The sequence below is a fragment of the Cyclopterus lumpus genome, chromosome 4 (assembly GCF_009769545.1).
Source record: "Cyclopterus lumpus isolate fCycLum1 chromosome 4, fCycLum1.pri, whole genome shotgun sequence".
Lineage (NCBI taxonomy): Eukaryota > Metazoa > Chordata > Actinopteri > Perciformes > Cyclopteridae > Cyclopterus > Cyclopterus lumpus.
Genome location: NC_046969.1, coordinates 7758874 through 7775224, shown reverse-complemented (window position 1 = coordinate 7775224; position 16351 = coordinate 7758874). Strand labels below are relative to the sequence as shown.

The following is a 16351-nucleotide window of genomic DNA, read 5'->3' as shown; positions in this document are numbered from 1 at the left end:
ACAGGTGCAGCAGATCCCCCCCTCTAGTGACCGAGCAGATGCTACTGCACGGCGGAGCGCGGAGTAAGACGAGAGCCAAGGTAGTTTCTCATGAGAGAGAGAGAGAGAGAGAGAGAGAGAGAGAGAGAGAGAGAGAGAGAGAGAGAGAGAGATAACATGTTTACTCGGAACAAGGTTAACAGTTTTCACCGTTCCAAAACCGCGCGGCAGTTATGCAACAAAGCTGTCAGCACGTGTTTGGATTTCACGAGGAAGAACCGGAGCCCGGGTCGTTAAATCATGGTATTTGTCAATCAATCAATCAATCAATTGAAAAAGTGAATATATTTCAGACACTTGGACCCCTGTGTAGTGATGTTATGCAACACAACACCCGTCTGATGTTTGTTTTTTAAATCGCCACTATATCCATACATGCTACTTACTGTATATAGCCTACTTGTTATTGTGGTCCACACTTTATAAAGTATTAGGCAATACTATCATCAATTGTATCATTTTTAATATTTAATTTCTGTAAGGAAAGGATTTCAGTGAGTTACATAAATTCAGGTTGTCGTTTTTTTTTTTAAAGTATATTTTCTGGATGATTTTCTGGAATCGTTGCGGTTGAATTCAATCATGATCATCAATTAATTTGCCAAATGACATATAAAGGGAATATGACTATAGGGAAACAAGGATATACAGTAAATATGAACGGCTTGCAATTTACATAATATATATATATTTTTAAAGTTACAAAAATGAACTGCAGCTGAAATATAGGAACATCTAAGTTTGAACACATGAGTTATTTGTTACTGCCTCATGCGAGAGTAACTGCAACAACCAGAAGAGCAAATTAAACTTATACAGTGAAGTAAAAAAGATCAAACATGTAAAACACATTCGGCCTGACTGGCTTTATTAAAAACAGCTTATTGTATCTACTTTACCCGTTTTCTCTGAAAGGAATGCCTCTGACACCACAAACTACCAAATCTATCAATACTGGTCGATGTAAGGCCGCGCGCCCCTGTGCCAAAAAATCAATGCGCATTTCCGCTGTGAGGAGGCGGTGAGGAGGCGGTGAGGAGGCTGTGAGGAGGCGGTGAGGAGGCTGTGAGGAGGCGGTGAGGAGGCGGTGAGGAGGCGGTGAGGAGGCTGTGAGGAGGCGGTGAGGAGGCGGTGAGGAGGCGGTGAGGAGGCCGCGCTGTGGCGGCGCGCGGGTTAAGTATGATTGGATAGTCCTGCGGTGGTTCCGCGGACTTTTCATTCGCAATTAACCACAAATTGCATCCCGTCTCATCTCCGCGGATCGACGGATAATTAAGCCCCGTCGCGCGCGTCTCCATTCCGGACACATATACATCTTTTATCTTGGAGGGGGGGGGGGGGCGAGAGAGAGATAGAGACACGGGGGGTGGGGGGGTTGGCTTTGGAGGAGGTGCACATTCGAGCAGGATGTTGATGGTATCAGGGGAGCATGACTTAAACCCGGACACCGCTGCACCCGACCCGTTTAGCCTCTCTAGCAGCTTCAGCAGCAGGCCCCCCCCCCCCCCCCCCCAGGAGTTCCATCTACCCACCGATATGTGAGTGATATATCTGCGGAATTAAGTGCCTATCTCCGGGAGAGAAAGAAAAAAAACCCAGGTATCAGTAAGTTTAAACTTGGTCAGATGTGAACAGGAACACCTTGCGCAGCTGCTGAGCTTAACTTCCAGTCCGAAATGGCCATGAAATACGCTCCCCCCACTTCCTCAAATCTGCTGCCGAGGATGAAAAGAAGAGTATGAGATGAAGGGATGGAAATCATATCACGGTATTTTTAAGTCTAGGTGCGCTAAGTCATTAGGAGAAGTTTTTTTTATTTATTATTATTATATATCAAATAAGCATGAGCTGGCCCCTAAACGCCCGGCTAAGCATTCTGCATTGAAATGGCACATTTAAGAAGATCTGCTGTGGTCCATTCATTGTGAGGGGAAGGGGAGCGTCTGCGGCCGAGGGCTTGAGACATCATTTTTTGGAAGTCAGGGTTTTCATTGTGCCTCCGCACATTGGTACTTCGCTGCAAGTGCAGTTCTACCGATTTAAGCAAAACGGTCATCAGCAAGGTGGAGGATCGACGGCGGGCTCTTTGAGCCGACGGCGAGGCGAGCTTTGAGCCGGGGTGGCCGGCCTCCAGAACCAAAGAGGCTAGCTGCAGGAGGTGGCTCGGGGTTATCTGAGGCCCTGAAAGGGGTCGGCTTTTTATTTGTCGCTGCCGTTAAGTCCCTAATGCCGCTGAGGAGGAATCAGCTTTAATTGTGCAGGGATGTGACACGCACGCACGTGTGTGCACGGACGGTGACGTTAACAGGGAGGCTTACTTTAGATCCTACGCCACATGTAGGAGGCCTCGCCTGCACAGGAATCGTGTTTGTTCGGTCTCAAAGGAGCCGCAGATGTGACGACACAGAATCTGGATGGAGAAGAGGAACATAACGATACAACAAAACAAAGAAAACGGTACAGGTTAGACCGCTATTTGTTTTGGCGACGCCCCTGTACCCGCCACGGATCCGGGAACAAGGGCCCGGGAAGTCTACGCTAAGACCTTACGTAGACCGTTGTTAAACACAGGCGGTTTAGTTTGGTTAGTGAACTGCTCCGGTGAAACATAAAGAGTGATCAAGGCTTTTTACACATGTCAACGTTACTGAACACGATAACCATTTACCAATCGTAGGCCGGATGAGAAGAAGTGATGGCGTGATAATCGGGGTGGGGGGAGGTTTGGGACGATATCACGGTGGTAACTTTCCGGGGAGTTATTTAGAACGGAACTACCCAACAGCGTGCTGGAGATGGAGAGAACAAATGGAAGGGGACCGGCAGCAGCAATAAAAAACAACAACTTCCAGACTGCACGATTTTCCGTTTTCACGTTCAGCCCGCCGTCCCATTCATCACGAGGTGTGCCGCCATCTTAACGGCTGTAACCAGGAAGGTCTCCGGTTACCGGGACCCCTTTACCCGGGTCAAACTCAGAGAGAGAACGGCGCGAGCACATTTTCAGGAAAATTGTTGCGAGTGCAATCCGGTGCGTTTGTGTTTCCCGTGCACACATTATTTTTTTTTCTAACCACAGATTTGTGGCCTGCGCTTTATGCTTCTGTATGCGAGTATATGCTTAGGAAAAGGATAGACACGTTTATAAAAAAAAAAGAAAAGAAAAGCTGGTGCCATCATTTGCAATGCAATTCACGGTTGTTGTTGGAGAGTACTTTTGAATGCTGGAATATTTTCATATTTTCTGTGGTATTGGATGTGTTGTTTGGGTATCCATCTAACTATCTATCTATACAATGTTGTCATAACCAACAGGAACGACGGCCAATGCGCTGAAAATAAATGCTGAAAGTTGTGATAAAATGGAATTATACTTCAAAGGGGAGAAAGCTCAAAAGGTGAAGCCTGATAGAACGAAAAGAGGATTATGAACATGTGTACCACGCACACACAAGTTCATATCAAGTCTCTCCATCACACACACACACACACGATGAAGAATCACAGTTGACCTTTCTTTTTGTCTCTCCGAGTCTACGTGGACAGATGATTTCTCTCCCTCCATCTTCTCTCCGTCTCGTGCGCTTTTACTAAAAATTGAAATATTGATCTTAATTAGAGTTTGCCGAGCTCAGCAGCTCGCGTTGAGGGTTTTAGACAAGAGGCAGCAGACATCTGTCTCAGGCACTTACGTCTTCCGTGCAGGAGAGGAGCAACGTGGGTGAGGAGGAGGAGGAGGAAGGAAAGGAAAAAAAAAAAACCCTGTGTGGTGAGAAGAGTGATGGCTCCCTGTCTCCGGCCTTTTCTGAGAAACGTGTCGAGCTCTCCATCTCCGCTCGCTGCTTGCAATACGTGGGAGAAAATAAAGTTGAACAGTCTCACACGCCAACACACACACACACTTTAAATATTCACCCTGACTAAATCGCAGTATGTAACAATCCGTACATGAACTTAAGTTCTCCGAGTTGCTGCTCAATCATCAACCCAACGGATCTTCGTGTTTGAGGCCTCGTCCGCGATAATGTGGATCAATTTGAGCATTTTATTCAATTTGAGCATTTTATTCAATTTGAGGATTTTATTCAGCTTTGGTAAAAGGACATTTGGAATGGATTCTTCCAAAAGCATAACATAAAATAAGTCACAGACATGATGTGGTTTTAGCCAGAGTTATGTGGTGGAACTATTTCTCGACACAAAACAATTTTCCCCGGACAAAATAGGATGTGCAGAAACACCGTGGAAATGTTTATTTCTGTCGACCGAAAGAGAAGGAAGAAAAAGAAAGAAAAGAGTTTGAGCATTTCACTTTGAATGGTAGAATGAATCTTCCCCTTTTAACAAGCGTTGAACCTCAGACTGAGACGTAAAACACATTTCTATGCATTATCAGCACGGATTAACAGATGTGTGTCCTCCTAGCTGTGCATTAATGTGTGTTGCTAATGTGTGTCCCCCCCCCTCGTGTGTCACGCTGCTTGTTCGTCGCCGTGACAACACCTCGGTTAAATGGCGTGGTAATGCTGTAAATATGAGGCTCCACACTCTCTTACACACACACAGACAGCGTATTAATAGTTTTATTAGCAGAGGCCTGAGAGCGGTGGATGAGTTTCTTATCCCAGCATCCTCTCTGTTACACTGTACACACACACACAGTCATTTATATCACATACAGACGGAGATGACGGGAAATAAATAAAAGGCAGAGGAAGGCTCGAGGTGAGTGTTGTGAGGAATGAAGCATATGATGTGAATAAATGTTTTAAAACACTGTTGTACATTTCAAATAGGATTCAGGATAACATGCATCAGCGCAAATCTTTTTAGTGTGCATCAATAAAAATCACCATGTAGACGAACTACGTGGGCCAAAAGTTCCATTTATGAGCTTGTTCTGTTGCAGTGCGTTTGGACTTCACGGTATCGACAGCTGAGCGATCGTCACATGAATCCAGGCCAATCATTTTTTCTTTCTGTAGTTGAATAAAGATTAAACGGACGATGATAACCGAGGAAAAGAAAAGAAAAGAAAAGAAAGACACACAGAAACACACAGAATTGACCAATCAGATTGGACTATTTTTCCTCGGAGGACAAATTTTGCGTTGAGCCACATTTGGATTGGACTTGTTTCTCTAATGGAGGTGGGGAGATGCTCACATTATGTGCACTGGCCAATCATTTTAATCCCATCTTCATCTGGAGCTTGCGTTTGGATAAATTGTCCCAGCGACGCAATTACGGTAAGGGTAATTTTGTATTTCAAAGTGGAGTGCGTGGACTGGATGGAGGGGATGAAGTCACTGTATCGCCGCGCAGGCTTTAAAGTGAGGTGCGCTGCTGCTGCTGCTGTCACCACCGTCCCAATGAAAACGCCCATAAACACGCCCCGGACCATGTGACGCTCCAAAAATGGAAACTATAACTATAAACACACACGGCACTGACCTCACATGTCAAAAAAAAAAAAGAGTCTGTGAAACAACACGCGGTTTAAAAGAGGTGATACTTTATTTGTCACTTTTAAAAAATGTACACAACCTGATGAGAAAGAAAATTGCACTGTTAACACCCATATTGATATGTAAAACAGGTATGTATACACTATAGATATAGAAAATAAAACGTTCTGGCCCTGAGTGAAGGAATTCAGAGGGAGGAGACACAGATGCACCTGTCAGGACAAACCTGGAGCACAGATATAACCGATGAGTGTTTTACACCTCCGGGGGGCTGCCGCTCTCTGTCGTCTCACAGCCGAGGCTTGATCTGCAGCTTTTTCTCTGCGAGGTGAAAACGGAAAAAGAAGAAGAGTATTGGCAGAAATTAAATGACAAAAAGACGAAGCGCGCCCGCGTGTCTGAGTGCTCAGTCATGTGGAACTGACTCGGATCGTCTGTGTGTTGAATCCTGCTTAAGCGCTGAGTGATGACTTCTCAGCTGATGAGTAAATGAGGAAGAGACCAGGACAACGGGGATGGATGGAGGTGTCTGTACATGAAGTATGTGTGTGTGTGTGTGTGTGAGGTCGCAGTCTGGCAGTGATACATTGCGTCAGAACTAATTTATGCAAAGTGTAGTGGAGCTTCTTTGGCTGACTTCCACCTGTAATGAGGCTGTGGGCGGTGCAGTGCGTTACCGAAGCTTCATTAGTAACATGAAGCGATCGCGTCAAATCAAAAAATGTAAACTCAAGAGGACACATGAAAACGTCTCCAGCGACAATACTATTCGAGCTTTTGGTCTGTGTGGTCTGTGTGTGCGAGTGGTGAAGGCCAGAGGTCAAGATGACTCGGGTCAGGTCAGAGGTCCTGTTTGTTTCCAAGCGGTGGAGGCTGAACATGAACCGTGAAAGAAGAGGAGGATTAACTACAAATAGTAGAGTAAAAGTGACCAGAAACATCCCCAATAGATATGTACTTTGACGATATTATAGTGTGTCGTTGGAATTCATTTCAAAGCCGATTAGTTTTGGGGAATCTTGGGTATGTTAATAAGTCAGGAATTAAATATATCATAGCATTATTTTACTCACCTCTCAATAACCAACTGTAGTTAAAATGTGTTTGATAATCCATGTGGAGCTTCTAAACCAAAGCTCAATGCGAAGCAGTCGTCTCTTTGGACATTTTCCAAACCTCAAATTTCAAGGAGCACACGGTGTGTATGTGCGTGTGTGTGCGTGTGCGTGTGTGCGTGCGTCCAGCGGGCAGGTGGATGGCTGAGCCTGGTGGGAGGAGGATGAGGCGGTTGGAGGGGGGAAGGCAGCCTCTCTCCTAATCCTCTATCTGTCACGTCTGTCAACAGAGAGCTCAGCTGTGCCTCCGTCCGGCCCAAAAGCTAAATATTATTACCTCTGTCCTCCGAGCATTATTACTCCTCCCCTGAGCATCATCGCACTCTTAAGGCCCGGCTCTGATCATCATTATCTGTCTGCAGCTTAGACGATCACCACTCCCCATTCTCATGAACTCCGGAGTGATCCCGTGGCTTTCGTGACCAACATGATGGTTCCACAAAACATCTCCGGACAATAAGCCCGACTGTCAGCACTTCTACGCTCAGTAAAAAGCAGTTAGTCCTCTTAAGGAACGTTACATTTTCTTGACAACCTAGATGTATTTTCTCCAATTTAGTCCCCATAATTCCTATCGATTAAAACGTTTGACTCGCCAGACCTGGAGATGTGGAGTCTAACAAAGGGCAGAATTGGCAGCTGTCAGCTCGACCACAAATTTAGCAGATTATCTAAACAGCTTTTTTGCAAGTAGAAGTGAATGCTTTCCTAATGTCAATAATAATCCCCCGTGCACAGAAAATAAACAACCGCAGTATGTACGGTGGATTACCGTTGAACATCTAATAGATGTGTACGGACAGGAGGGACTGTAAAAAAAAATAAAAAAAATAAACAGCTAACTGTGACGCATGATGACACCCAATGGACACTCTGCATTGCGGTTACCTTTAACCTGGGAGCTCTCTGCCAGCAGTGGTTCAGGTGCATCTGCCTCCTCCGGCGAGCTGGAGAGGGAGATGAAGGACGGCAGCGCCAGAGGGCCTTTGGTGGGCGTCCCCGGAGATGCCGGCAGCATTGCAACAGTCAGGCGGGGCCTTGAAGAGAGAAAAACAACAACAACAACAACAATAAACCGGAGTCAAATGACTAAGATGATGATTCCTGTGGACTTTGAGGGAGGCTTTCCTGACCTCTTAGCGGGCTCCTTGGTCCGGCCTCTCTTGGCCGGGGTGCTGGCGCCGCGCTTGGCTCGTTGGCGGTGCTGCAGCTTGCAGCGGGCCCCTCGAGGGCAGGACCCCGTCTTGGAGAAGTCTGGACACACCAGAGTGTGTTTCTTCTTACACTGGTGGTTGGAAACAGGGGAACACAGACACACAGGCTTTTACATTTACATGTAACGGCTGATTTAGGACCGGAAGCCACAGGCTGCCGAGCGCTAAGAGGCCGCTTCACAGAACCAGGTAGAACCGGCAGAACAAAACGTTACCGCGGCTATATCAAATTCTAAATTGGTTCTATGGTAACAATGACGGAGTCTAGCGCATCCTTACATCCTTTAAAGTCACCTAAATGGGACACGTCTATAAAAGAGAAAATGTTCCTTTTTTTATTCCCTCAAAAGAGAGAGGGGGTTCTGTCTCGAGTAGCGCTCCGAACGATCTCACCACACAAGTTAAGGACGAGTGTGACAGCATTTCATAAAGGGCGGATGTATCCTGACATTTTGTTCTTGGGTTGTAAGTCACTACCTTTAAGGAGACGCGCTCTCCGTTGGCACGCTGGTGGAGCAAGTGGGTCACAGCTAGCGTCATTCTGGAGAGCATTGGGCACGAGAGAGCCAGCTTTCACATGCATGTTTGCAACCGAGTGTGTATGACGGTGTAATACGGGTGTAAATTGGTAGCTTCATTCTCCACGAGATCCGATCCCTCCCACCTGTCAGAAAAGCTAATTATATTCACTGTAGGCTGCGAGGAGTGTGTGTGTGTGTGTGTGTGTGTCTGTTTGTGTGTGTGGAGGGACTAAGGAGCAGATTGGCCCAGAAATAGAGTGTGTATCTGGATGCGTGTGTGAGAGAGTGTGTATCTGTATGTGTGTGTGTACGGAGGGGAGAGGGATCTTGAGATCGATTTTCCAAGAACACTATGGACCCGTAGTCAACTCTCTCTGGAGCCCAGCAGCCCTGACCCGCTGCCAACAGAGCCCCATTCGTCGCCCTCGCACCCGTGATCCTGCACCCTTGGGTGCCAGGTGGGAGCCAGGTGGGAGCTCCCTGTCTCTGGATCATCTTATAGGGCTGCTGTTGACAAATCAGATGCGCCGCTGGTGTCGGTGGCAGTCATGGTTTTATATTTGGCGTCTGACATCACTCTTTATTTGTCAGCTGCACATAGGGCCGAGAAACCCGCCAATATTTATCAATGATGTTTTAATTGTGTTGCTGTGCATTTACCTTAATATTGTGGATCATAATGCATGACTTTAGGGCTAAAACAAAAAATAATTATCTCTCAATATATTCCCCCCCGCCCCACTTATTGGTTAGTCTCTCATGTTATCTGAGAGCTGATGATGATGCTGCTGCTGCTGCTGATGATGATGATGATATCTTTAAGATGCTTGTTTGGCGCAAATTTGGTTAAATCCCAAATTATATAAAACATTTGAGAAATTGAATGAAAGAATATTTGGTGTGTTTGCCTGATGGAAGACTTAAATGATCTTACATTTATCAATAACTGATCAATATGTTTTCATTTTCTTTTATGTCTAATTGTGTTTTTGACAGTGACAGTAGCTGCTGGACGTCCTCTTTCCACCAGGGCTGCACAACCGACTGCACGAGAGCTGTTACCCGATGTGAGGAGGTCGTATGTGTACAGATTGTAAAGCCCTCTTAGGCAAATTTGTAATTGGTGATTCTGGCTATTCAAAATACACTGAATTTAATAAAACTTAATTTGCTGCGATAACGACCCTTTGCGCCTACTGAGATGGTAAACTGCCTGACCAATCACAGACATATCGAGCACTTTCTGATCACGTAGTTCTGACTGCAGACCTGCAAAAGTCACTGCATTATCTATGGATGGACGTCCGATATGTAGAGTGCAAGATGATGTGGTGTTCTTATCATTTTAAAATAAGAAGATACATTGATTTGATTGATAAAACAAAATCATTTAAAACATCCGATTGCATCGTTTCAAAGATGTCGCGCTCGATTACAACTGCGATCGCAGTATTCAGCTTAATTAATATGATGACCGTTTTAGCCATAATCGTGCAGCCGACATTACCATGCAGTCCAATATGACGTAAAAAAACAACTATGCATATTCATGTAACTCTGCAAACGTAAACGCACATCGTAAAATACTGTATGGCAACATCAGGAGCGTTGACTTGTGAAAATGGTCGCGTCTCCCATCGAGTTGTGATCCAGAGACGAGTGTGACAGGAGTTAACAAAGCCGAAGCACTTTGAGTGTGAAAAACAGAGAGCGTACGATACATTTACTGTAGAAGCTCAAGCCACTCCCCCACTGCTCCATACATCCTCATTTTCATAAAAAGACAGAGAGCGTTGGAAACGGGAGGAAAACGCTAAAGTGGACAGAACATCTTTATCCAACACCAAGTTAACAATTTTCCACTTGATTTAAGGAATGCTGGGATGTCTCTGGGGCCTATTAGAGAGCTCTCTGCTGGGCCAAAACCAGGAGGAGTCAGCACATTTACCAAGCGACAGAGAGAACGAGCAAAAGAAGCAAGAGAGAGAGAGAGAGAGAGAGAGAGAGAGAGAGAGAGAGAGAGAGGGATGGAGGGTAGGAGATGGAAAAGACAAAAAAAAAGGGACATCGCATGCATTTAGCTCTCGGGCATTAAGCCGACACTCTGGTCCTGAGCAACTTGCAGTGAGTGGAGCGGAACAATAAATGAGCTCATGAGTATTAACATAGAGAGGGTAATGTTTAGAGAAAAAAGAGAAAGTTCACACCGTTACTCGAGCTTAGGTCGCGTTAAGTCGCTGCCTCCTCATTCATTTCAATGAGACCCCTGTGTGTTTCATGCAGTGTGGATGAACCACAGGTCGCACAGCTGCTTTTGCTGCAACGCAAAGCGACTTTATCAGGAGACCGCACTATGAAAAGGTATATTATTGAGGTGAACAATAAAGACAGACTGCTTGAAAAAGGGCGAAACCACGGATTTGTTAGGCTAAGCAGGCGATCAGATAGCTCTCTATTATCGACGGCAAGACGAGGTCTTAACAGGCTGAATCAGCCGAATGGCCTTTGATGAGAGCCAATAAGAGAAGACTATCGCCCACCTCGCAAAAACTAGGGATGACAGTTGGCCGCAGATGGCTGACTGACGGCCTGTCGTGTCAGGAACCTGCGAGAAAATGGACGCGATACAAGAGCCTGATTTAAGGTAATAAAAAAAGAGGGGGAAATGATTAAAAATGACTAAAAAATTGATTTTTGGGATGTAAAGAAATGAGAGGGACAATTAAGAAGGCAGAGACGGATCCTGCGAGGTGGAGGGTGAGTGTGAGACAAAGCCAGGATGAGGCGGGAGGAGGATGGAGGCGAGGAGCAGACTTAACCCCTGAGCTGCTGGAGTGTCTGCCTGCATGGCCCATTGTGCCATCCTCAGCAGTTTTCCCATCTATAATTACTGCCTGCTATCCATCATAGAGCCACCAGAGCCTCACGGCACAGCGCTCCATAAACACACACACCGACAAACATATACACACACACACGCACGCACACAAGGGAGAAAATCACAGACCTAAGCACTTCAGCTAATAGAATAAATATTAATATCCCTTTTGTTTTCTATATCCTCATTTCCCCATGCACTATTTAAATGAGGTCTGACAGTGTGAAAAAGCATCTGTTTCACACTCGATGCTGGAAAACAAGCAGAGAGAGGAGGAGAGGGGAAGAGAGGGGGGAGACAAAGGGAGGTAAATACGCAAGAGGGGGAAGGGGGTGACATTGTTTTTAGGTGGATTGTGTGTGTGATTGTGTGTGTGTGTGTGTGTGTGTGTGTGGGTGAGTCGCAATGTGTCACTCAGAGTTATGCCTTTATGGACCACCACCCTCTGCAGCTGTTGCTGCCTGTGTGTCACTGTGCGTGTGTGTGTGTGTGTGTGCAGGGGAGATTGGTTACCAAACTACTTGTTTACCTAAGCCCCGGTTTAACTTCAGAAGGACTGCATACAAGTTGTACAATGTAATTATACGGTCAAATGAACAACCCAGCTTAGCGAAAAGACCGTAGAAGTCGAGTGAGTCGTCGACGCGATGCTGACGTTACGAGAGCCGAGGCCGTGACATCGATTGTTTTAAATCCTCCCTCTTCCGACCAGATCGACAGCGATACAGGTGTCGACCATCTATCTGAATGGGGTCGACACATCCGCTGACCAGTGTCCATGACCCCCGATCTGACCTGGGCAGATGCTGGGCTTTGGCGAACAGGTGTCTGCACTTGGGGCCAGACTCGGAGCGAGAGAGCGAGAGAGACAGAGAGAGAATCTCTTTGGTGGGTTTGCGTGGTACCTTCTCTCCTTCAGGACAGTAGCCTTTGACAAAGTCCTCACACACTTCGGCTTTGCGGGACACGTAGACGTGACTGTAGGGACAATCGCTGTTGTTACAGATTCCCTTCAGGAAGTAGGAACACACCGGCATCTAGAGAGAGAAAGAGAGAGGGGGGGGGGGGGGGGAAGGAGAGAGAGAGAGAAAGAGGGGGGGGGGGGGGGAGAGAGAGAGAAAGAGAAAGAGAGAGAGGGGACCCAGGACATTTTTTATAACACGTGACAAAAAACAGGTAATCAATGAAAAAAGAATGAAAAAAAAAGATGCTCGGGGGATTTAAATATAATCTCTTTTTGTTGAGACTCATCAAAACGTCCAAAATATATTTTAATTGATTTTGGGTATCAAACTGACTGACTGAATGAAGCACTTTGGATTCTTGGCAGCCTCCCTGAAAACATATCAGACAATAAGTTTTTATTCATTAATTCTTTTACAAAATGTATTTTCTACTTTATTTCCCGTCCTCCATCAAGGTCGTCTCCCCGGGAGTAGACCAATAAATAAGAAGACAGAAGACTCAGAGTTGGTTAACAGACACGCGGTTCTAAAACCACTGTCATGCACAGTTCAGACGTGTCCCGTGTGCCGAGCAATCTCTCACAGCGAGCAGTTAAATGACCTTAATTGCAGTTGACAGCGGCAGAGTGAGAGTGAATGTGCGTTTTGACAGTATCTGTGTGGAGTGTGTGTGAGAGCCTGGTGGAAGCCGGTCTAAATATACCTCTGAGGGAGTTCTGTAAAGAAAAAGGATGGGTGTTGGGGGAGGCGGAGGGTGAGAGGGACTCCGCCTTGTTGGGATCAGTTTGATCTAATTAACTGCTACAGAAATATTTATCCAGGCTGCAGCTCGTCCAGCTCACATGATGTGTTTATGTACTCTGGATGTGTGCACAGACTGGGCCAGCGGTGGAGGGATAGGGGGGATGGGGGTGGTGCAGAACCCTCCATCCACCCCACTTTAGCCCCCATACGGTCCTGTTCAAGGGGTCCACGTGAAATAAGAGCGGGAGTATCCTGTGGAGGGATGGGCCAACGGTTTAGGGGCGAGGGGGGACGGCTGGAGAGGTGGCATTACGAACAGACAGCTGGGCTCTCAGCACTTACAGGGTGACAAACAACACAGGTGCAGGGCATTGTAAGTGTGTGTGTGTGTGTGTGTGTGTTCGGTGGGTGAGGCAGAGCACCTGTTGTTGGGTTGTTTGTCTTAAGGGAAAGGAAGGAACAAAACTAGAACAGCTTTCCCTTTTTGAGAACACACACTGGCACACAATGTGATATGACTCAGTTAAAACAAATAACACATCCAAATTATCAACTCAAATTTTGGGGGGCCAAGACGCTACACGTATAGGAACAATTCTTTTGAATCCGATCGGTGCTCGTGATGTAATTCCGGTCTCATGTTGACTCGCACTGTTTAATGAAGCGTACAGTTAAAGTACTTGGGTTTGGGCTGTGATAACGCTGTATTACAAACCCTTCAGTGGAATCACATTATCACAAAATAATATTGTTGAAGAATAAGCATAATGTGACCTTGTGAAATCTGAACACAGCCAGTAAACGAATAAGCTAGAATGGAAATGAATGTCAGCCAGATCAATGGTACAAACACCATGTGACTTGCCAAGGACATTCAATGACCGGCCAAGAAGTCTACTTGAACTGGACATCATAAAAAAACCGCCTGCCCGCTGGTTGCCCAAATCTGAATCCATTTGCCACAACATAATTAATATTGAATATGAAACAAATGTGGTCTTCAAGTGAGTCTTCCTCACTCCTTCCTGAGTCATGAAAAAAAGAGCCGTTCCCAGAATGCAAATACGATCCCCGACCGTACCCAATCCTGTGTCATCTTATAGCTACACACTGTACCCATAAAACCCCATGTTGTCGACCGCCCCGCCTCGGGCTGTGTGTGGGAGCACGTTACCTTCTCCTTCGCCACCTTATGGGAGAACGGGCAGGTCCCGTCTGCCTGCTTGCACGTCCCTCGCAGGAACCTGCACATGAACAACGCAAACCGGTCTGAGAACGCAGATGCTGACAGAAATGCAAAGTGAGAGGAGGAGCTTCTGGTTCTGGGAGTTTAAAAAAAAACTTTTTTTAAACTCTTTGTTGCAAATGGGAACCATAGAGTTGCTGAATTTATATTCAAATTATTTCCCAGAATATCAGAAAAAGAACAGACTTTTAGTCCCCGACACCATTGCGCCCAACATAACACCTCCCACTTTACGACTCTCTCGGGCAAGAGAGGCAATGGAAGAACATCCACCTTCACGGAGGACCAAGGACCAGAACACATCTGAGCCTTCACGCCACGACACAAACGGCGTGTTCCCGTGCGGTTACTGTGCGCTACCTGGTGCAGACGGCAACCTTGTCCGGGTCGTGGATGTAGGGACAGCTGTTGCCGCGGTTACACTTGCCGAAGCGGTTGTAGTACATGCAGTACTGCTTCTGCTGCTTCTTCTGATGAGCTTGCCGGATTATGGCAAGGCTGCGCTGGACAGCGCGGCTGGTTTCAGAAAACACAGACAAAGCACAGGTATCCACACGTCACACGCAGCTTGTGGGAACTAAACAGGACACGTTGTAACAGGATTAGCGTTTCCACCCTCACTTGGGATCTACCATATGCTAATTTCCCTTCTAGAAGGTATCTTCTGGGTTTACAGCCCTCAGTTGAATGACGCAAGGAATTTCATGTTGAGAAAGGGTAAAATGTAAACGTCTTAGCTTCATTGGATTTCTGGTGGTGCTGTTGTAGGAAGAGAGCCAGCAGGATGGCCCATATACACGTGTAAAAAGTAAGTCAAAAGTTTTGGATATGCACACAGTAATGTTTTCACCACTTGCTGCTCGAGTGCCTCTGATGAGAAGAGATGAAACCGGCTGGAGGTGGGAAAGGCTTACCTGGCTAAATGACGAGGACTGAAGGGCCCGTTGAAAGCAGGACTCGTGGATGAGACCTGGGAGGGGCTGAAAGACCTTCCTGCATGTGGAGAATGAAGGACATACCAGCAATATTCATTGAAACATAGAAAAGCACCCTGTGTTACATTTTTGGAACTCCTAATCCACTCTTTGGTTCTGTCGTTTTTTTTGTCCCACGGGCTGCATATTTATTTTCCTTATTGTTGTTTTACAAATAATGAAAACTTTCTCTCCAGTAGCTGAAGTTTCTTCTCGCTACACAACCGTCATAGTCACCGTCATTATTACCACAAGTGCAATCAAGCATTTTCTGCTCAACTAACACTGAACTGCAGCCAGTCGTGTTTTTCACGCTTTGCTTCTGTTACCAGTATGTCACGATGTTTGTCCTACAAAGCATTAACTCCTCCTAACTGACTTATGTTGTGAAATGTTACCACAATATTCAAAGTAATTAGTTTGGCATGACGATGAGGACTTGGATACAGCGTGGAGGCAGGTTCTTGTATGTTGTGAAATGTTACCACAATATTCAAAGTAATTAGTTTGGCATGACAATGAGGACTTGGATACAGCGTGGAGGCAGGTTCTTGTATGTATTTTTGATGTATTGATCATTTAAATAAAATGTATTCATCTTGCATGTCCAGGTGGTGTTCACCTCAGTCGAAGAGAGACATAAAAAAAGAAAAAAAACCATGAGAACTATCCACATATGACAGAAGTGAGGCTGAGGCTGAGTGTGTGTTTGTGCAGCCAGATGCAATAACAACCCGATATGCGCCCGGTTATTTATACGGCTGTGGTTTGACGCATTGGTGCCAAAGCCAAACGTGACGTCCAGCTCTGTCTGAGAACATCATAAACACACACACACACACACACACAGAGGAGGGTTGTTGGAGGCCAAGAAAGGCGAGGAGGCTGAAGTTACAGATGGCAGTTGATCTTATTCCTCTAATTTTGGAACTTTTTTGGGGGGGGGGTCTCTCACCAAGTGTGCTCTCGGATGTGAATCAAGCGGAGCAGAATTAAAGGCCGGTGGCCAAATGTGAAGCTCTCCGGGGTGTGAGATGTGAAAATCACAAGTCCTGCTGGGAAGACACTGGGGGGGTGTTTCTGGGGGGGTGCAGGAATGTGTGCGTTGGGATGCCGGTCACGAGTTCAACAGAATGGAGCGCTTCAATTTTCACCTGCAGGAGTAGTTGCTCCAGAACGCGGAGAGG

At 46.2% G+C, this 16351-nt stretch overlaps 1 protein-coding gene across 1 annotated transcript in view; it reads right to left on the bottom strand.

Moving 5' to 3' along the window:
• Positions 1-5532: 5532 nt before the first annotated feature.
• The window catches only part of zc3h3 (zinc finger CCCH-type containing 3), a 45170-nt gene continuing 34351 nt past the window's right edge, over positions 5533-16351 (bottom strand). Inside the window, exons 6-12 of the mRNA XM_034530956.1 lie at positions 15105-15183; positions 14551-14706; positions 14119-14188; positions 12141-12272; positions 7756-7907; positions 7511-7659; positions 5533-5828 (exon numbers count right to left, since the gene is read on the bottom strand). Coding sequence (XP_034386847.1) covers positions 5797-5828; positions 7511-7659; positions 7756-7907; positions 12141-12272; positions 14119-14188; positions 14551-14706; positions 15105-15183 — 770 coding nt within the window. The 3' untranslated portion in view covers positions 5533-5796. The remainder of the gene's footprint in view (positions 5829-7510; positions 7660-7755; positions 7908-12140; positions 12273-14118; positions 14189-14550; positions 14707-15104; positions 15184-16351) is intronic.